Source organism: Physeter macrocephalus, chromosome 20 (genome assembly GCF_002837175.3).
Source record: "Physeter macrocephalus isolate SW-GA chromosome 20, ASM283717v5, whole genome shotgun sequence".
Classification (NCBI taxonomy): domain Eukaryota; kingdom Metazoa; phylum Chordata; class Mammalia; order Artiodactyla; family Physeteridae; genus Physeter; species Physeter macrocephalus.
Genome location: NC_041233.1, coordinates 21507368 through 21530138, shown reverse-complemented (window position 1 = coordinate 21530138; position 22771 = coordinate 21507368). Strand labels below are relative to the sequence as shown.

At 42.3% G+C, this 22771-nt stretch overlaps 1 protein-coding gene across 19 annotated transcripts in view; it reads right to left on the bottom strand.

The window, feature by feature from the left end:
* LOC102983587 (hexokinase HKDC1) overlaps positions 1-22771 on the bottom strand; it is a 74875-nt gene that overhangs the window by 3989 nt on the left and 48115 nt on the right. For 10 of the 19 annotated variants that reach the window (XM_028481580.1, XM_028481571.1, XM_028481565.1 and 7 more), the window contains one exon: positions 7927-8844. Coding sequence is in view for 1 of the 19 variants with exons in the window: in XM_028481569.1 (XP_028337370.1) it covers positions 8833-8844 (12 nt within the window). In the remaining 18 variants the exon portion in view is untranslated. Of the gene's footprint in view, positions 1-419; positions 517-7926; positions 8845-11440; positions 11680-11884; positions 12061-19952; positions 20078-22771 lie in introns of those variants that run through there. The other 9 variants (XM_055081067.1, XM_055081069.1, XM_055081068.1 and 6 more) reach the window with 4 other exon arrangements.

The window sequence follows — 22771 nt, the reverse complement described above, 5'->3', positions numbered from 1 at the left end:
GCGTCCGGAGCCTGTGCTCCGCAACGGGAGAGGCCACAGCAGTGAGAGGCCCGCATACTGCAAAAAAAAAAAAAAAAAAAAAAAGAAAAAGCCACACTCTTGTTTTCATCACACATTTGTGACTTTGCAGCATGACTGTCTAAGAAGCAATTAAGCAGAGGGGTTACATGAATGACCCTCTGGGCTCCCCTTGGTCAGGACCTTTCTGAACCTGGTGAAAATTAAACTGCAAAGAGAATTAGAGGCCGGATCTGAGGGGCTCCTGACTTGTTCCATAACAGGTCCCTGCAGTGCTCTTGGTCTGGGGCTCCCCTCCTATAAAATGGACCCTAACGTAACACCTGCTAGAGGGAGTGGGCTGAGCGGGCAGGGGTGCCTGTGACCATGTGAAGCTAGAGAAAAGCTAGAGGAGATCTTACCCATCCTCGCTGGCAGGTCTGCCCCATGGTGGGGAGGACACCTGCTGTGCCTAGGTCCTTTCTTCTCTTCCGCTCTCAGCAGCAGGGGCTGTGATGCCTGGAGAAAAGCAAAGCCCAAAGGAGGCAGTGTCGGGGGTGCACCAGCCTCGCTCCTGTTCCCCAGCTGGGAGCTAAACACCAGATACTGAGGACCAGGGGCAGAGTGCAGTCCCCTATTTCCAAAAGGGCCTGTAATCCCAAGTAAACTGTCATAAGGTTTCTGGCGGGATATCATCCCAGAAGAAATTCCCGGGAACCTAGTCTGCAGGTGGTGCCTCACCCGAACTACAGCCTCCTCTGCTTACACAGAGGTCTGGAATTGGGTGCTGCTCTGGGGAGGAAATCACGTAGGAATGGAAATTAGCCAAGACAACTTCCAAAGGCCAGCGTTTCAGAGGTGTGATTGTCATCACGGTGTCGCTCTTTTCCCCTGCCTAATTTAAACACAGTAGGGAGTATCTCTGGGTAAAAAAGTAATTTTCTGGGCTTCCCTGGTGGCACAATGGTTAAGAATCCACCTGCCAATGCAGGGCACAAGGGTTCGAGCCCTGGTCCGGGAAGATCCCACATGCCACAGAGCAACTAAGCCCATGCGCCACAACTACTGAGCCTGCGCTCTAGAGCCCGCGAGCCACAACTGCTGAAGCCCGCACGCCTAGAGCCCGTGCTCCACAACAAGAGAAGCCACCACAATGAGAAGCCCGCACACCACAACGAAGAGTAGCCCCAGCTCGTCGCGACTACAGAAAGCCTGCGCACAGCCACGAAGACCCAACACAGCCAAAAATAAAATAAATAAAATAAATAAATTAAAAAAAAAAAAAGCAATGCACACTCATCACAAAAAAGCCAGAAAATACAGGCAAGTAGTTTAAAACTTTAAATCACCTTTATTCCTGTAGAAACAAGCTCTATTAACATTTTGGTACATATCCCTTCCTTATATTTCCAGATGACTACATACCAATAACAACACAAAAATGGAACCATGCTATAATATATATTTTTTCTTCTTTTATTTTGGAAACAATACATTCACTCTAATATTCAAAAGGTGCAAAAAGCCATATGGTGAAAAGTCCTCCTTGAACCTTTGTTTCCAAGCCGCCCAGTTGCCCTCACTGGGCAACAATGGTATAAGTTTCTGGTATATATTTCCAGGCATATTTTGTGCCTATACAAGCAAATCTTAATATATACTGTCCCCCTCTTGTGTGTGATAGCATATTACACACACTGTCTACAATATACTTTTAAAAACTACTTTTTTCCGAGGAATAATATATTATGAAAATCTTTTCATGTCAAATTAATCAAGATCTCATCATTTTTTATGAGTTACACTGGGTAGAGATTTTATAATTCATAGACAGAAAGGCTAATTCAAGAATCCTTATTCAATAAATGTCAAATAGCCTAACTCAAAATTCGTAGCAATTTTATTGTCACTACATATCATGAACAGCTTACAATATTATGTGATTTGCCTAACAATTAGTGTGCTGCAGCAAATCCAAAAGCCTCCCTACTATTTGAGGCTTTTTCAGTTCTCAGAGGGTAAGCCAAGAGTCCAAGCTCCTAAACATTGGTGTAAGCTGGGCATCCAGCCACTGAATCACAACGATTCCAAGTTTGTGAATTCTGCCAGAATTGGTCTTGGCAGGATACCTGGCACCCCTGACACCCCAAAGCCTCCGTGGCCCAGCTCAGAGGCACAAACAAAATTTGTGAGGCTGCTTTGTTATTTGTTTACCTAAACAAAATTTGATTTAAAGTTCATACTTAATTCCTTCATCCCAAGAATTTCTGGATGAGAAAAGACATAGAACTTGGCTGTGGTATATCCTTCAGAGAACTTAGAAATATCAGTACTTGTCTGATATTTACTTGATAATTGCCGCCCTCTCCCATCAGAGGATAAGTTCCCAGGGTGTGGGGACTTTGTGGGTCTCCAGTTCTAGGCACATAGTAGGTGTTGAACACAGCCTCGAGGTCATGCTGCTTGGTCTGGAGCCCTACTCAGCCACATAATAGCCTTGACTCTGGAAAAGTTACTTAGCCTATCTGAACCTCAGTTTCCTCAACTGTAAAATGGGGATAATAACTGTAATAACAGAGTCACATAGGAATGAGGTGTGTGCACATAAACAGAGCACTTAGAATAGTGCTTGGCATCTAGCACGTATTCAAAATATGTTAGTTAACCATCATTCTTGTTGGTTGATTAGCAAATGTAGTGAAATTCAAAACAGTTGTGAAAGCAAAAGGGCTTTTACTGAGAGCATAAGTGGCTTATAATTGGAGGCACAGCCTGTTCAGAGGTGGTTTAGAGCAGTGACTCCACAGGGAGAGCACAGGGCAATTTGTTGGGGTGAGGGAAGACACTATCAGAACTTTTATTTACAACTTTTTAAATCTCACGCTATAACTTTTTTAGGCTATTCTTTATAGTGTGTATATTCTTTTAGTACCTTACTAAATGTATATAATTTTTTAAAAATTGAGCTATAATTCACATACCAAAAGATTCACATTTCAAAGTATGTATATAATTCGGTGCTTTCAGTGTATTCGTAAGGTTGTGCAAACATCACCACGATCTAATTCCAGGACATTTTCATCAACCCCAAAAGAAACCCTGTTAGGGAATTCCCTGGCGGTCCAGTGGTTAGGACTCGTCTCTTCCACTGCAGGGAGTGAGGGCTCGATCCCTGGTCAGGGAACTAAGATCCCACAAGCTGAGTGGCATGGCCAAAAAAAAAAGAGAAAGAAATCCGGTACCCATCAGCAGTCCCCAGCCCCTGGCAACCACTAATCTACTTTCTTCTCCATAGATTTGTCTATTCTGAACATTCCACATATATGGAATCATACATGTATATAATCTCAAAATAATTAAAACACATGCATTTGGGAATGTGTCTGCAAAAATATTTTACTGATAGAGTGCATGACCAAAAAAGGTTTGGAGGGGCTTGGCTGGGAGTGTAAAGCCTGCTTGGTTTTATCCCCAGCTCCTCTATTAGTTTGCTCCACAGACACTGACAGGAGGTAACAGGCTCCATCAACCCAGTGTAATGAAATTCCAGTCGCTGGCACAGTCCAAAGCAGAACACGATCTAAGCATAACAAAGATTTTGCTTTGTTAATTATGATTTAACTTTGTTTTTGTAAAAAGATGTTCTCCTCCTAATTATGCTAGATAGGCTAACAGTTAAAATAGCAATGCAGCCTGGGACCTGGGCTCAATCTTTGCTCTGCCACTTACTGAACTTCTCTAAGTTTCCTTGTCTATAAAGCAGGGGTAATAGATGAAAATTAGTAACCTGTCTCTACTTTTTTTCTCTTTTTGGCCGCACGGCACGGCTTGCAGGATCTCAGTTGTCTCACCAGGGACTGAATCCTGGCCACAGCAGTGAAAGCCCGGAATCCTAACCACTAGACCACCAGGGAACTCCCCCTTTTGCATTAGAATGTGGCCTTAGGTTAGTGCTTTAGCTCTGTTCCCCTGCTTACCTGGTAAGAGTAGTATGTCAAATATATTTCTGAGCAACATCTCCTAGGGTAAAGATGACCCCTAGTTGGTAGATTGCTTCTGGGTTGCAAGAACTATAAATACTAGATGATGCCATAGCTTTGGGCTTCCTGAGAGAGATGACTCTTGTCTTGTCCCCTGCAGGGACTCTGGAAGATGTCCCTATGGAGCTGCTACAAGAGAATTTGGTTCCTGTGGAGCAGGAGGATTTTAAGCAGAGAGGAATCCTGCACCTGGCCAGTGAGATCTTGTCTCCTCCTGTCTGTGGACTGCTACACGGACTCCCTCAGAAAAGAAGTGCTCCGCCTTGCCCTGCCGGCAAGCTGTGGTTCCTCTCTTACAGCCTTGCACGCAGAATGGGGCCGAGTGTGGCCTGTGGCAATCGTTGAATCTGGAGGTCTAGTAGAGTCTAGAACTCTCCTGGTGGGCACTGCAGATTAAGTAATGCAGAGAGCCTGGTATACAGTAAGTACTTACTAAGCGACAACTATCAGTACTAAATAAATGGCCATTATTATTATTAATGTTTTGTTTTATCTGCACTTACCAACTCACAGTGGGCCAGAGATCATTGTAACCCCAAGAAGCCCGGGTCGGGATATCAAGCTGCCAGACATAGCCCCACTATGAAGCGTGAAAAAACACCTCTGTAGTTCTCAAAAGAGAATTTATACAAATGTCCATTCACCAAGTATTTATTTGTACTAGATATTAGGAGCACTGTAGTGGAAAAGATGGACACGGTCCCTGCCCTTGCAGAGCTTATAACAATTAAAGGGCAATTATAGTGCATTGTGACAGGAGAAGGGTGGGGAACTATATTTTGAACGATAAATATTTAGAAATCCAAGAAGACTTCTCAGAGTAAGAACACCAACCTCTGGCCCATGGCACAGAATCCTAGGTTGGATAAAGACCGGAGCCCCGGCACTCACCTTCTCCCCCCCATCACTGTACACATGGTAGGCTGCTGCAACCATGGATAGGTCTCTCTGCATCCAGGCCCTTGGGTAGCTCCCATCCACAAAGACCCGGGCTTGGCAAATGACTTGCTTTGGCCGACTGGCCAATAGCAACTGTGCCACAGGAGAAAACTTGAAAAGTATCCACACATGAGGCACTTACTCTCTCTTGTTGCTCTGGGGAGCCCTGCCACTGCTGTCATGGGAAGAAGACCCTGCTGGCCTACTGGATGATGAGAGCCTACAATGGGGCAGAAACAGTCATCCCAGGTGGGTATCTGAGGCCAGCCCCCAGCCAACCAGGGAGTTGACTGACATACAGGAGTGACCCCGACCAAGACCAGTCACGTCTGCCTCAGATCTGCAGAACCACTGTGATACTGTGATTTACAATAAGAAATATATATTTGGTCTTCAACCCTGTTCCTGGCACATAGCTCCTAAAGCCCTTGTAATTTCCTAAGTGATAAAAAGTTATGGGAGAATCTTTGGTTATAATATTTGGTCTTTTGTCCTCAAACAGCTCCAATTCCTGAAACAGCTCAAGTGATAAAGGGGAGTCTCTTGTTATTCATAACAAGCCTCTTTCAACCGCACCTGAGTTTATGTTAATGAGGCTGGGGCTGGTTGCCAGGGGAACCAATTCTGTGATTTGAGGGTTGGAATTTCAGCCCCCTCCCCGCCCCACCCTCACCCCACCTATGGGGAAAGGACAGGGGCTAGAGGACAAATTAATCAGCAACGGCCAGGGATTTAATCAATCATGCCTATGTATTGAAGCCTCCTTGAACACCCATGGGGTTCAGAGAGCTTCCAGGTTGATGAATATATGGAGGTGCTGGGAGGGAGGGAGGTACACCCAGAGAGGGCATGGAAGCTCCATGCCCCTTCCCACATACCTTGCCCTATGAATCTTTCCCATTTGGCTGTTCCTGAGTTATATCCTTTTATAATAAACTGGTAGTCTAGTAAGTAAACTGTTTCCCTGAGTTCTGTGAGCTGCTCTAGAAAATTAATCAAACTTGAGGAGGGGGTTGTGGGAAACTCTGATCTAGTCAACTGGTCAGAAACACAGGTGACAACCTGGATTTGTGATTGGCATTGAAGTGGAGGTGGGAAGACAGTCTTGTGGGACTGAGCCTTTAACCTGTGGGGTCGGTAGATGGTGTCAGAATTGAGTTAAATTAGAGGACATTCTATAATTCTGGCGTCACAGAATTGCTTGGTTTGGGAAAGAAACCCCATCCATTTGGTGACCAGAAGTGTTCAGTGTGAGTAGGGAGAAGGAGAGACACAGGTGAAACATCTTCCTTTACAACCACCCAGCTGAGCCCAGCCCAAATTGCTGTAACACAGAATCATGAGCTAATTGTTTTAAGCCACAAAGTATGGGGGTGTTTTTTTAACGCAGCAATAGGTGATTGAACCCTCCAGGAGCAGGCTGTCATAGAAGAGTCCTAAGTTAAGAGTCAGTGAGCTGGGCTTCCCTGGTGGCGCAGTGGTTGAGAGTCCGCCTGCCGATGCAGGGGACACGGGTTCGTGCCTTGGTCTGGGAGGACCCCGCATGCCGCGGAGCGGCTGGGCCCGGGAGCCATGGCCGCTGAGCCTGCGCGTCCGGAGCCTGTGCTCCGCAAGGGGAGAGGCCCGTGTACCGCAAAAAAAAAAAAAAAAAAAAAAAAAAAAGTGTCAGAGAGCTGGCTCGCTCTAGTCCTGAGTCCACCACCTGTTACCTAAATGGTCTCAGGGAAAATGCTTCACCCCTCCAAGCCTCAGAGTGTCACCTGGTATCAAGTGCTCTCCTGTCTACCTCAGTGGGTCATTGTGAAGATCACATACAGCTACTTGGATCCCTCAAGGGAGTTATTAGCATGACCTGAATGGCAGCTGGCCATAAAGAAACTTTGTTGCCCAATAATCACTGATAATGCCATAAGAAGAAAGAGTTGCTTTTGCACTTATACATTTTCTCACTTGATCCTGGTAACACCATTACAAGGGGGATAATGTGATCCTAAGTTATAAATGAAGATGCTGACATTCAGAGGGGTGCTGTAACTTGCTCAAGGTCACACAGCAGGACATGGGAAAACAAGCATGGGTGCAGCTCTCACAGACTCCAGAGCCCTCTTCCCACTCCACGAGCGGCCTCTCCTCCAGAGTCTACATCATGTCATCCACCCCTCCTCGCGCCTCAGCATCCTGAATGCTGGGGTGGGGAGAATCACACACTCCCCAGCTCCAGGCCCTCTACAAGGAGAGCCTGCAGGAGCTGAGCTGCCCGCTAACATTCAAACCTGTTCATCAACAAATTCCACATGCACGCTTTCTGATACCAGGGCAGCTTCCCAAGTCTAGTTCAAAGGCTGCCCTGGATCACCAAAGCAACCTAACAGAGAATAAACTTACATCTTTCCCATTGGTATTTCTTTCTTAAAGACCCCATGGGTCTGTCGTATGACAGAGAAGATTATGCTCTCATCCTCTTCTTCGCTGGCTTCCTATCTGCTGTTACCCAGGAGACAGGAGTGAGGGGAAAAAGAAACCCTAGGGACTGGCCCAGGGCACTCAGTTTGAAGGTCATGCAAAGTAGCATTGCTTTTTGTCAAAAGACTGCTTAGCCCAGAGTTCATGTAGAAATTGGTGTCATTTCCACTGGCCCACCGCCGTGGTTCCTTCTGCATGCACACCCTCCTTCCTGCTGGGAGCCAGCATTCTTCTATCACTCAATTCCCCCTGGGAGCCCATCGGTCCTCTCTCTGGGACTCACACAGATCCCCTACAACTCCCTCCTCAGAATTTAAAGCATCTGTGTAAACTGAATATTGGCCTTCCCCAAAAAACTGGCAAACATAACACAATTTCAAAACAGATGCTTCACAACATTATAAATCAACTATACTTCAAAAAAAAAAAAAGCTTCATTTCTTGTGTCATTTAACTGAATTTAGGGATCCTGATATCCCAGCATTTTAATAACAGAAAAATCCACTATTCACTTGCATCTACCAATGGCTGTTGGTTTCCAGCTATGCTTTCTTTGAATCGTTTTTGGCTCTTTATCAGAAAGCAGGAACCCTCTAATCAATTGACTTCCCATCTTTCCCTTAAGCAACTCACTTGGAGGTAATTGTAACTAGCATTTATTGAGGGCATATTATTTGTCAGGCACTGCTACAGATGAGTCAAGACATTAATTCACTAGAACACATCATAAGTAATATTATCCCATTTTACAGATGAGGAAACTGAGGCTCAAGGAGGTCAAGTAACTTCCCAATTTCACACAGCAGGTAAGTAGCAGAGCTGAGATTGGAGATCCAGCTGGCTCCAGCTCCTGCACTCTCCACCCCTGTACTACACTCTTCTTCAACAGCAGAGCATCAGCTCAGACACTGAGGTTAATAAGAAGGGCAAATGGTACTCAGGGGAGAGAGGCCTTTTACAGTCTATTAAGCTATGGTGAATATCACTACAGCATTTACCTTTAAAAAAAAATCACACTGTAGATAACATTATCCCAGTTATTTCAAACAGAAAGACCTAACTGAAGTGAGTTTGGGTCCAGCTAACTTGAGTATCTCTTTATTCATCCTGTTTTACAGAGAAGGACAGGAAGGTGCCTAATGCAAAGGTCAGGGAGGATGTGGCTTGGGGAGGAGTGAGACCACCAGGGTTTGGCCACCCACTCACTTGCCTTGGGATGACTTGAGACACCTCTACTGGCTCTTCACTTGGTCTCACTTTCATTTTTCCAAAAGGACAACATATGCTGCCTTGCAACCCGAGTGTAGATTCTTGGCACAAAGCAGGTGTGTGTGGGTGTTTGGCTCTTTTCTTCCTTGGGAACAATGCTCTTGGGTAACAGTTCTTTGGTTGGTTAGTTGGAGTCCTGAGAACAGAAAGGGACAAAAGATGCATTTATCACAGTATCAAGGGTCACCAAAGGACTGGAAGGGGTGAAGCCTGCTCCAGCATCCTGTGGAAGCAAGGGTGTGGGCCTTGTTTCCAACGAAGGGGATGTTACTGCAGCCTCATGGTCAGGGGCTGGGGCCCTTGGTGTCCTTGACAGTCAGAGGCTGCTTTATGGTTATAAAGTTCTTTGTCCCACTGGGCCCTCACAGAAGCTTTGGGTGGGGAGGACCAAAATGGTGACAATGGTGAAGAGGACGGTGAAGATGGTGATGATAACGGCAACCTGTGTGCACTGAGCCCTCACGTGTGCCAGGCACTGTGCTAAAGACTTCCTGTGTATTGACTCCAGAAGCTTCCCAACAATGTCAGGAAGTAGAAAACTATTTCCTTATGCCTAGCAAAGCTGAAGCTTAGAAAGGTTGAGTCAGATACTCATGGAAACACAGCAGAAGCAGAGCCGGGTTTTGAACTCAGATCTCTCCCACCTTGGGGCTTTACTTTTTCATTTTACGGGTGCAGTAGCTGAGGCTTAGAGCTGGCAAGTGGCTCAGAATTAGTAAAACCAACTCAGGTTTTTATTTTTATTTAATTTTTAAAGTTTATTTATTTATTTAAGTCAAGCATTTATAGTCTATAGTATGTAGAAGGAAAACACCCTGTAAATAACAGAATTAAGCATGAGAAACACATATGTGAATATGTTTAACCCAAATTCAATACAGTATTCATTAAACAAGTTCACAAAAATTGAACTGTAAGTTTTGAAACTTGTATAAGGTTCATTCCATTTCTTTCATTTTTTAAAAAATTTTTTTTTTCGTGGTAAAAGTTACATAATATAAGACATACTATTTTAATCCTATTTAACTGTACAGTTCAGTGGCACTAAGTACATTCACACTGTTGTGCAACTCTCACCATCATCCATCTCCCGAATTTTTCACCTTCCTAAACTGAAACTCTGTCTCCTTTAAACACTAACTCCCCTTTCCCCCTCCCCACCCCCAACCCCCCGGCCCCTAGCATCTACCTATGTACTTTCTGACTCTATGAATTTGACTATTCTAGGTACCTCGTATAAGTGGAATCAAACACCAACTCAGGTTTTTAAATCTGGGGAGATATGAAATGCCCAGATCGGTGGAAAAAACAGAGAAGGTAAACCTCGTATGTTGGTGCCAGACTGAGCTGGGGTAGACCTGAGCCAAAAGTCCTAGTGACTGTCCCAGGTCACCTCTTTCCTTCCTCCTCCCATCACTAGGAGCTTCTTTGAGGAAAAATACCCCTGCTCTTCCACCCTCTTCCACAGTCCTGTGGGTGATCTACCACTGTCCCTCCACCTCTTTCCTACTGTTCTTAAATCCTGCCCTCATGGAGCTTACAGTCTCTGGAGGAGAGGGAGGTTAATTAAGAAGTCACAAGAGGGGGACTTCCCTGGTGGCACAGTGGTTAAGAATCCGCCTGCCAATGCAGCAGACATGGGTTCAAGCCCTGGTCCAGGAAGATCCCACATGCCACAGAGCAACTAAGCCCATGCGCCACAGCTACTGATCCTGAGCTCTAGAGCCTGCGAGCCGCAACTACTGAGCCTGCGAGCCACAACTACCGAAGGCTGCGCGCCTAGAGCCCGTGCTCCGCCAACAAGAGAAGCAACTGAAATGAGAAGTCCGTGCACCACAACGAAGAGTAGCCCCTGGCTCACCACAACTAGAGAAAGCCGGGGTGCAGCAACAAAGACCCAATGCAGCCAAAAATAAATAAATACATTAATTAATTAAAAAAAAAAGTCACAAGAGGGAATTCCCTAGTGGTCCAGTGGTTAGGACTTGGTGTTTTCACTGCTGAGGGCACGGGTTCAATCCCTGGTCAGGGAACTAAGATCTCACAAGCTGCGCTGTGTGGCCAAAAAAAAAAGATTAAAAATGGCTTCCTCTGAGTGGAGTATAGCCTTTAAAAATTGTGAATCACTACTGTGTACACTTTGTACACCTGTAACTTATATAATACTGTACATCAACTATACTTTAATAGTATAGTTGTAAATAATAAATAATAATAATAAATTAAAAAAAGAAGTCAGGACTTCCCTGGCAGTCCAGCGGTTAGGACTCGGTGCTTTCACTGCTGAGGGCCCAGGTTCAATCCCCTGGTCGAGGAACTAAGATCCTACAAGCTGCGAAGCACAGCCAAAACATAAATAAATAAAATAAAATAAAAAGAATTCACATGAATTATAGTTACAAACTGTGAACTGGGCGTGGTCACATCAGGAGGAAGTAAGGGGAGGCACAACACCTGACCCCGGAAGTGCATGGACAGCTTCCCAGGGGAAGTGACTTTGGGTCTGGGACGCATCAGCCTCTGTCAGAGTTTCCTTTGAGGCCCCTGAGCCAGGGAGAAGTGAGCCTTGATGAAAGAACAGGAGAGAAGAACGAAGGAGGAGGATGTGCCCTAACACTTACTAATCCATCCCTCCAGATTTCAGCCTTACTGAGAGTGGGCTGGCTTGGGTCTCTAGGGCAATGGTTCTCAAAGTCTGCTCCCTGGACCAGTGGTAGGGGCATTACCTGGGAACTTGTTAAAAATGCACATTCTCAGGCCCTGCTGCAGAACTATCGAATTGAAAACTTTGGGGATGGAGCCAACCATTGGTGTTTAACAAGCTCTCCTGGCCATTCTGCAACCTGCTGAAGTGGAGAGCCATGTTCCAGATGCCTACAGTCAAGTGGATTCACCCACTAAAAGTATGATAGGTCCTCAAAGAGGAATTCATAGATGATGTTCTGAGAGTAGGCCTGATAGGGGTCTGCAGCTGTAGAGAGAAATGGGACAATTGGCTTGATGGGGTTGAGGATGGGGGATAAAATACCAACATTTTAGCAATTCAGAGATTCACTGCCCCAGGTATGAGACTCCAGGAGGTAAAAGCATAATCTTGGAGAACTGGAAAGAACCTGGCACCTCATATCCTATTCCTATCTCCATGCAAGACAAGATCTGGGTAGGTGATACCTCACCCTTTAAAGTAGCCTTTTCCGTTGTTGGCTGGTCACGTCTGAGATGAAATCTGCCTCCTTCTGACTTTCTTTCATCAGCCTTAGTTCTGTGGATTCTTGCAAAAAAATCTTCTTTCCCAAGACCTCCAAAGGATGATAATCATGCTTATCCAAGGTTCTTAGTGAAGACACAATCACTGACCGACCGAAATAAAAGAGAAGACCCCAGACTTATGAATGCTTTTATTAAAGCAAGAGTGAACATGACAGAAACTACTTCAAGTACACGTGCCCTTCAGCTGGGCTGGTTGACATGAGGGTGGCTTTGTGGACTGGCCCACATTCTGGAGAATGTTCAACAAAGGTTACAGGGTCTGATTCCTAACGCTGGCCCAAGCCTCCTATGCTCCCTAACGCATTGACACCTCTAGCATGCGGTTTATTTCAAGTCGTGCATTCATGACTTGGCTGGTTAGGAAGAAGTTTTTGGACTACACATTTAAACTATCAATGCTTATGTAACTACTTTACAGCCAGGATCTACTTCGTTTCTGGAAGAAACAGTCCTCAGAGCATGTTTCTTGTGTCATTCTGAGGTTCCTCATCACATCCAACCAATTGTATGTTCATTCACCCATTCATTTAACCACTCTGCACATCCAATCCCAGTCCACCCTCCTCAGTCTACTTGCAGTTGGCACGACACAAGTTCTTCTCAAAATCGAGAAACCTAAGAAAACCCTAGGCAAGTTCTACTCCAAAGACTATGCTAACAAAAGGCCCAGAGAAAACAAATTGTGGCAGAGTGTGAAAGAGCAGATTAAATTCTCTTTTGAACTTGCACTCTCATGCTCTCCCAACATCCTTTGCAACACAAGGAAGAGGGCAGAGAGATGATTAGCCCAGGGAGAGCCAGACTGAAGCCCAGGAAGAAATACAACACAGGGACCTGCCGACTCAGCACCTCCCAGGCCTGGGAAGGCTCTCTGGACACCACCATCTGGAGATGATGTCAGTCCTTGAGTGGTGATAAGAAATCTATCTTCAACCAAAATAAAACATCAAAAGAAACTTACTATGAAATGGGGCTCTGACACTTCTTGCATAAAGATGGTCTTTGGAGAATCACATCAGAGATAAAAGCTCCCTCTTCTGAGGCTGGAATCACAGATTCTCTATGCTCTTGATGATGTCGGACAAAAATGTGACCACATGCTCTTAAACTGGCTTTTCACTGAACGCCAGAGAGACAGCTCATTTGCCCACCACCTCGTAAAAACTGGAGCCAAATCTCTGTCTCATTTTTACTGAAAAAAAAGACTCCATCCTACCACAACAGTCCACTGAATTCAAGCCTCTACACAGAGGAAGCAAAAGACTTCCTAATCTCAAGCAAAAAATGCCAGCTATGTGCTCCCACAGGGTTCCAGTCCCCTGGAGGCGCAGGGCACCAGGGCTATCACAAGAACCTCCCAGCTGATCCACATTCAATTCTCTTTTGTGCAAAACTCCAGATACTGTCTGACCATTCAGATCCAAGCTTCAATCCCAGGACAGTCCAGCCTGTGTTCCCCCCAGAAGCATTCGCTGGCCTCACCAGCTGACTCAGAAATCTAGGTAGACTAGAATCTGGGGCGCAGAGACTGACCAAGTAGCTCTAGCCCTCTTTGAGAGGAGAGACGGATTTCCAATTTCACCCAGTAAGTGCTGCCTTCTATGTACCAGGCACAAGAGGCGAAGGGCATGGGTGAGTGCTGGGGAGTGGGAGGGCAGAGTAGAACTATGAAACCCTCAAAGAGCTGAAAGAACTCAGATTAAGCATACACATACCTAAGAAAAATGAGCCAAGCAGCCACCATGTGAGCAGTAACTGCTTTATGCCAAGTGCTTTAGATGTCAGAGGAAATACCGGGTGGTTCCAAGAAGATGGATTTGACCTGGGACACTGGCTAAACTGTCAGTTTCTCTGGGAAATGTCAATCTCCTTTCCTCTGCCCCCCTCAGATTTATTTTTATGCCCAGCCCTGTCCCCTGTCCCTCCACAGTTCACTGTAAAACATACTGCGTTTTTATCAGCACTGGGGTACCTGGTGATTATTATTTTATTTAGGCTTATAAAGAGCTATAGGGCTTCCCTGGTGGCGCAGTGGTTGCGCGTCCGCCTGCCGATGCAGGGGAACCGGGTTCGCGCCCCGGTCTGGGAGGATCCCACATGCCGCGGAGCGGCTGGGCCGGTGAGCCGTGGCCGCTGAGCCTGCGCGTCCGGAGCCTGTGCTCCGCAACGGGAGAGGCCACAACAAAGGGAGGCCCGCAGACCACAAAAAAAAAAAAAAGAGCTATAAAAAAAGACATAAATCGTAATTGTTATCCACGATGTATTGTTAAGCCAAAAAAGCTAGATACAGAGTAATGTGTAGAGTAGAATCCCATTTTTATTAACACTGCAACAAACAAAACAACCATATCCATGTGTATCAATTGTACCATGTGAAATGTCTACTTTTATAGGTGAAAAATAGCGAAGATTAGAGAAGAGTTATTTAAAATTTGCTCCTGCCTCTCCCTGCATATGACCTAAGACAATTGCTTCCTGCTCCTTCACTATGGGCAGGAATATCTCAGACTCCAGTACAGGGGTCCATGGAGTAAGATCAGCATATAAACCCTGCTTGGGTAAAGAGCTGGGAAAGCAGGTGAGGCTTAACTAGCCTCAGGCATTTCCAATTCTAATACATTGTCCTTTCGAGAGTTAAAGCAAAAATTGTTAGACTTGCCGAAAGAATCTGACAAATCCATATTTTAAAAGGAAATTTAAATATATTTCTCTTTGTTGTTAGGTCAAGCAAACAAAGAAATCAACAAAGATATAGAAGATTTGAACAACATAATTAACAAGTTTAATAAATATATATAACTCTTTATCAGAGAATATATATTCTTTTTAAGCACACATAAAATATATACAAAGCAATCCTTAATAGACTTCTGAATATAACATAAACCAGGGGTTAGCAAACTATGGCCTGCAGTCCAAATCCATCCTGCCACCTGGTTTTGTAAATAAAGTTTTATTAGAACACAGCCACACCTATTCATTCACATATTGTCCACGGCTACTTCTGTGCTACAATGGCACAGACTATATGGCCCACAAAGCCTAAAATATTTATTATCTGGATCTTTATTGAAAAAGTTTGCCAACCCCTGATACAGGCCATATTCTGTGATCAACACACAATTAAGTTAGAAGTTAATAACAAAATGATAAATTTTAAAACTTCAGGGCTTCCCTGGTGGCGCAGTGGTTGCGCGTCCGCCTGCTGATGCAGGGGAACCGGGTTCGCGCTCCGGTCTGGGAGGATCCCACATGCCGCGGAGCGGCTGGGCCCGTGAGCCATGGCCGCTGAGCCTGCGCGTCCGGAGCCTGTGCTCCGCAACGGGAGAGGCCGCGGCAGAGGGAGGCCCGCATACCACAAAAAAAAAAAAAAAAAAAAAAAAAGTCATAGTTTTGGAAATTATGAAAGTGCAAACTTAAAATCTCTTTTAAATAACGAATAAGTGAAATAAGAAATCATAAAGGGAATTTAAAATATTTAGAATCAGTGGTTAGGATGTAGAAGGTAACAGGAGACCACTGTATTCACTGTAACAATTACAAAAAAAATGGATAAACTAACAAAATCATATCTCTTTTTAGAGACACTGAAAAGCTATGGATAGAAAGAAGTCTAATGGAACTAAATTCCAGAGCAGAAAGAACTCTTCCAAGGTGAGTGGAGATGAGTGACTGCTTTTGTCTCTGAGGACATTTGCTGAGTCTGGGCACGGGCTGATAGAGATGCGACTTGTCAGAGCAGAGGCCAACCTGCTCTGACAGGTGCACAGACATGTGCACCTGTCACAAAACATGCACAGCTGTTTTGCCCCACCTGCCAGTGTTCCTTCACAGAATATTTACTATGTGCTGGGCAGTAGAGGAGACTTCAGGCTAGAGTGGAAATTCAGAGAAAGATTTTTCTGAAATGTTATAAGTTTGGGAAAGAGAAGTCTGCCTGGAGGAGACTTGCAGGTGCCATTTTCGCACTCTCCTTCTGCCTAGCCCCAGATTTATCGATTTCCTTCCTTCCTTCCTTCCTTTCTTTTATCTTTTATCCGTGCTGCACTGCATGTGGGATCTTAGTTCCCTGACCAGGGATCAAACCCACACCCACTTCACTGGAAGCACAGAGTCTTAACTACTGGACCGCCAGGAAAGTCCCTAGCCCCAGGTTTCTGGTGTCTCCTTGAAAGGAGCTTGTGTGCACCTCTGGTATCCTGGCTTTTGTGGCTGTGGCCCAGAGGAGACATCCCTTGACAGCTTGGCTCTGGTGGCCAGCAGCGCTTGTGTTCACAGGTCAACGGGACAACAGCAAACAAAGGAGCAGTTCTTAACTCACTATCCCCCCTACCCCAGGGCTCAGCACAGACGGAGCACATAGAAATGCCCATCTCCCAGTCTTCCCCTGAAACAGGTAGAGTTGCATACTTTAAAAACTGCTGCCTGGGGGTCTGGCTTCCAATCAGCCTACATCTACATGCTGACTAAGATCCTCCCCTTTGAGTCACAGACAGGTCATAGCACACCCTCAACTGCTGGGGGCCACTAAGAACAAAGAAGGCTGCCTGGACAATCACAAAGGCTTGAGAGACAACCAAGAACTAAGACAGGGTTGAAGGATAAAGTTCATCTCCTACAGGAAGCACTCCTTGAAGACTGGGTGAGGTGGCTGTTTTATCTAATGCACAGAAACCAACACAGAAAGTCAAAGAAAATGAAGAAACAGAGGAATATGTTCCGAATGAAAGAACAAGATAAAACCCCAGAAAAAGATCTTAATGAAATGGAGATAAGTTATTTACCTGATAAAGAGTTCTAATAATGGTCATAAAGATGCTCATCAAGGTCAGGAGAACAATGCATGAACAAAGTGAGAATTTCAACAAGGAGATAGAAAATATAAGAAAGTACCAAACAGAAATCACAGAGCTGAATACAATAACTGAACTGAAAAATTCAATAGCAGGGTTCTACATCAGACTAGACGAAGCAAAGAAAGGATCAGCAAACTCAAAGACAGGGGGGTGGAATTCACCCAATCAGAGGAACAAAAAGAAAAAAGAAAGAAAAAGAATGATTTAACAGACATATACAGAATATTCCATCCAAAAGCAGCAGTATACATATTCTTCTCAAGCACACAAGGAACATTCTCCAGAATAGATCATATATTAGGCCACAAAACACGTCTTAACAAGTTTAAGAAGACTGAAATCATATCAAGCATCTTGTCCATCCACAGTGGTATGAAACTAGAAATCAATTACAAGAAGAAAACTGGAAAATTCACAAATATGTGGAGATTAAACAACATGCTACCAAGCAACCAATGGGTCAAAGAAAAAATAAAAAGACAAATCAAAAAATATCTTGAGACAAATGAAAATGGAAATTCAATATACCAAAACTTATGGGGGGATTTCCCTGGTGGCGCAGTGGTTAAGAATCTGCCTGCCAATGCAGGGGACACGGGTTCGAGCCCTGGTCCGGGAAGATCCCACATGCTGCAGAGCAATTAAGCCCCTGCACCACAACTACTGAGCCTGTACTCTAAAGCCTGCAAGCCACAACTACTGAGCCCACGTGCCACAACTACTGAAGCCCACGCACCTAGAGCCTGTGCTCTGCAACAAGAGAAGCCACTGCAATGAGAAGCCTGTACACCGCGACAAAGAGTAGCCTCTGCTCACTGCGACTAGAGGAAGCCCGCGCTCAGCAATGAAGACACAATGCAGCCAAAATAAATTAATTAATTAATTTTTTTAAAATCCAAAACTTATTGGAGGCAGTAAAAGCAGTTTTAAGGGGGAAGTTTATAGCAAGAAACGCCTACATTAAGATACAAGAAAGATCTCAAATAAACAACCTAACCTTACATCTCAAGGAACTAGAAAAAGAAAAACAAATTAAGCCTAAAGTTTATAGAAGGAAGGAAATAACAAAGATCAGAGCAGAAATAAATGAAACTAAAAAGACAATAGAAAAGATCAATGAAACTAAGAGCTGTGTGGATTTTTTTTAAGATAAACAAAATAAACAAACCTTTAGCTAGACTCACCAAGAAAAAAAGAGAGAACTCAAGTAAATAAAATCAGGAATGAGAGAGATGTTTTAACTAATACCACAGAAATACAAAGGATCATAAGATTCTACTATGAAAAATTATACACCAACAAACTGGACAACCTAGAAGTAATAGATAAATTCCTAGAAACATAAAACTACCAGGACTAAATCATAAAGAAATATAAAATTTGAACAGACCAATGAACCCACATATATATGGTCAATTAATTTATAACAAAGGAGCCAAGAGTATACAGTGGGAAAAGGACAATCTCTTGAACAAATGCTGCTGGGAAAACTGGACAGCCACATGCCAAAGAATGAAACCGGACCACTATCTTACCCTATACACAAAAAATTCAAAATGGATTAAAGACTTGAATGTAAGTTCTAAAACTATAAAAACTCCTAGAAGAAACCAGGGTATAATTTCCTTGACATTGGTCTTGGCAATGATTTTTTGGATTTGACATCAAAAGCAAAGGCAACAAAAAGCAAAGATAAACAAGTGGGACTACATCAAACTAAAAAGCTCTATAGTAAAGGAAAAACCATCAACAAAATGAAAAAGCAACCTATAGGATGGAGAAAGTATTTGTAAATCATATATCTGATAAGGGGTTAATATCCAAATATATAAAGAACACATACTATTCAATAGAAAAAAAATTTTTTTAATGGGCAGAGGATCTGAATAGACATTTTTCCAAAGAAGACATACAACAACAAATCAACAACAGATACATGAAAAGATGTTCAACATCACTAATCAAGGAAATGCAAATTAAAACTACAAAACCATCTCACACCCATTAGAATGGTTATTATTAAAAAACAAAACAAAACAAAAAAAACAAGAAATAACAAGTGTTGGAAGGGATATGGAGAAAAGGGAACCTTTGTGCATTGTTGATGGGAATGTAAATTGGTTCAGCTACTAGGAAAACAGTATGGAGATTCCTCAAAAAATTAAAAATAGAAATGCCACATTATCCAGCAATTCCACTCCTGGGTAGTTATCTGAAGGATAACTACCATTTCACTATCTTGAAAAGATAATCTGCACTTTCATGTTCATTGCAGCATTATTTACACAGTCAAGACATAGAAACTATCTAAGTACCCATCAGTGGATAAATGGATAAAGAAAATGTGGTATCTATGTGTAATGAAATATTATTCAGCCATAAAAAGAAGGAAACCCTGCCATTTGTGACAACATGGATGGACCTTGAGGGCATTATGCTAAGCTAAATAAATCAGACAGAGAAAGACAAATACCATATGATCTCAATTATGTGTAGAATCTTAAAAATTCATAGATACAGAGAAAAGATTGGTGGTTACCAAAGGTGGGGCATAAAGGGATGGGCAAAATGGGTGAAAGTGGTCAAAAGGTACAAACTTCCAGTTATAAGATAAATAACTCCTGAGGATGTAACGTACACCATAATGACTATAGTTAACAATACCATATTGTATATTTGAAAGTTACTAAGAGTAAATTTTTAAAGTTCTCATCACAAGAAAAATAATTGTTAACTAAACTTATTGTGGTAATCATTTTGTAATATATACATCTATCAAGTCATGTTGTACACCTGAAACTAATACAGTACAATACTATATGTCAATTATATCTCAATAACAATTTTTAAAATACCAACTTGTTTTATGTTGTCATACAATATAAGATATTCTCTTTTATCACTACCCAGTAAAACTGGAAATCAATATAAAAAATAGCAAAAAACATTTTCTCTTAATCTATGCTAGTGATAATTTATTGTGCTCTCCCACTAGTCATATCTTGTGATATGCCTTTTTCATATAGTATTTTGTGAGACAGAAAGAAAGAGAGAAAGAGAGAGTGAAAGAAAGAGAGAAAGAAAGAAAGAAAGAAAGAAAGAAAGAAAGAAAGGAGGAAAGAAAGAAACGGGAGGAAAGAAAGAAAAACGAATTCATTGGGTAGGCTTAAGGCAAATTAGGTAAAACTCATAGAAGAAAACATAAGGGTAAATCTTCTTGGCCTTGAGTTAGGCAGTGGTTTTCTAGATGTAACACCAAAAGCACAAACAGAAGAAATAATAAATCAGACTTTGTGAAAATTATAACTTATATGCTTCAAAAGACACTATCAAGGAAATGAAAAGACAACCCACCAAAATGGGAGAAATTATTTGTAAACCATACATCTGAAAACGGTCTAGAATTCAGAATATATAAAGAACACTTAAAACTCAACAATATGGGCTTCCCTGGTGGCGCAGTGGTTGAGAGTCCGCCTGCCATTGCAGGGGACACGGGTTCGTGCCCCGGTCCAGGAGGATCCCACATGCCGTGGAGCGGCTGGGCCCGTGAGCCATGGCCGCTGGGCCTGCGCGTCGGAGACTGTGCTCCGCAATGGGAGAGGCCACAGCAGTGAGAGGCCCGCACACCGCAAAAACAAAAAACAAACAAACAAAAAAAAACTCAACAATAAAAAGAGGAATAACTAATTTTTTTAAATGTGCTAAGGATTTTAGTAGACATGTCTCCAAAGAAGATACACAAATAGCCAACAAGCACATAATAAGATACTCAATATCATTATTCACTAGGGAAATGAAAATCTAAACCATAGTGAGATATTACTTCATACCAACTAGGATGGCTATAATCAAAAAGAATGATACTAACAAGCGTTGGTGAGGATGTTGTGGTGTGATGCCACACCACACCACACCACACCACACACACACACACACACACACACACACACACACACACACACACTGCTATGGTGAGAAGGTAAAATGATACAGCCACTTTGGGAAACAATTTGAAAGTTCCTCAAAAAGTTAAAACTTAGAATTACCATTTGGCCTAGCAATTGCATCCCTAGATATACATCCAAGAGAATCAAAATCATACGTTCACACAAGAACTTATTAAAAAAATTCATAGTAGCATTATTCATAATAGCCAAATGTAGAAGCAAGCATACACACACACACACACACACACACACACACACACACACACACACACACACACACACTGCTATGGTGAGAAGGTAAAATGATACAGCCACTTTGGGAAACAATTTGAAAGTTCCTCAAAAAGTTAAAACTTAGAATTACCATTTGGCCTAGCAATTGCATCCCTAGATATACATCCAAGAGAATCAAAATCATACGTTCACACAAGAACTTATTAAAAAAATTCATAGTAGCATTATTCATAATAGCCAAATGTAGAAGCAAGCATACATCCATCGACTTATGAATGGATAAACAAAATGTTGTATATACATACAGTGGAATTATTTGGCATTTAACAGGAATGAGTTCTGATACATGCTACAACATGAATGAATACCTTGAAAACATTATGCTAAGCAAGAGAAGTCAGACCCAAGAGGGCACATATTGTGTGATTCCATGACAGGAAAATTTCAAAATAGGCAAATCCAAAGAGTCAGAAAGTTGATTAGTTGTTGCCAGGGGCTGGGGGTTAAAAGAAACGGGACTGACCTGCTAATGGGTATGGAGTTTTTAGGATGATGAAAATGTTCAGGGATTATATACTGGTGATGGTTGCACAACTTGTTAACGCTCTAAAAACCACTGAATTTTATACTTTAAAATGGTGCATGTTATGTTACATGAATTATATATAAATCTAAAAAATTTATGCAAATATATTTTAAAAAGAAGACAAAATGGATAAATTCTGGGAAAAATACAATCTACCAACTTGATTAAGAAAAAATGGAAAGGCTGCATAATCTGATTATTCAAAAAAATTGAAGCAGTAATTAAAAATCTTACCCCAAAGAAAATAAAAGGCCCAAATGGTTTTATAGGTGAGTTCCACAAAACTTTCAATGAATTCTTCCAGAGAATAAAAACTCATTCTATGAGGTTAGTATAACCCTACAAAAACAAGACAATGACAGTACAAAAAAGATAGTTTATAAGCTCATTCCACTTATAAGGATGCAGAAGTTCTAAATAAAATATTAGCAAATCAAATCTAACAGTTATAAAAACAGTAATGAACCACGACCAAGATGGGTCTATCTCAGGGCTGCAGGGATGGTTTAATATTATTAAACTAATAGAGAGTACTCATTATTGTAAGCAATTGAGAAAAAATTAAGATATATCAATAGACATAGTAAAATAATTTGATAAATTTCAATACCTGATCATGGGAAAAGAAAGTCTTCATAAACTATGATCGAAAGAGAACTTATTAACTCTGATAAAAGTTACTCCTAAGAAAATACACAAAAATTATTCTAAATGAGGAAATGTTTGGGTATACCCTATAAAAATCAGGCATAAGACAAAGATGCTCACTAACATCACTTCACTTCGACATTGCACTGTATGATTTAGATGGCGTAAATAAGATAAGAAGAAAATTAAAAGTGAAAAGAGTAGAAAGGAAGAAATAAAACTGATATTATTTGTGGATTATATGATTGTCAATACATAAAATTCAAAATAATCTACATAACTAGAAATAATAAGATATTCCTAAATTTGATAATTGCACTGTGGTTTTGTAAGAGACTGTCGTTGTTCCCAATAAATACATGATGACTTTTTTAGGGGTAAAGGATCATGATCTTTGCAATTTACTCTTAAAGTCAATTGCATTTCTTTGCATCAGCAACCAAAAAATTAGGAACTAAAATTTTTTTAAAGGACTTAATTTATAATCACAACAAAACTACAAACTACCTGAAAATAAAC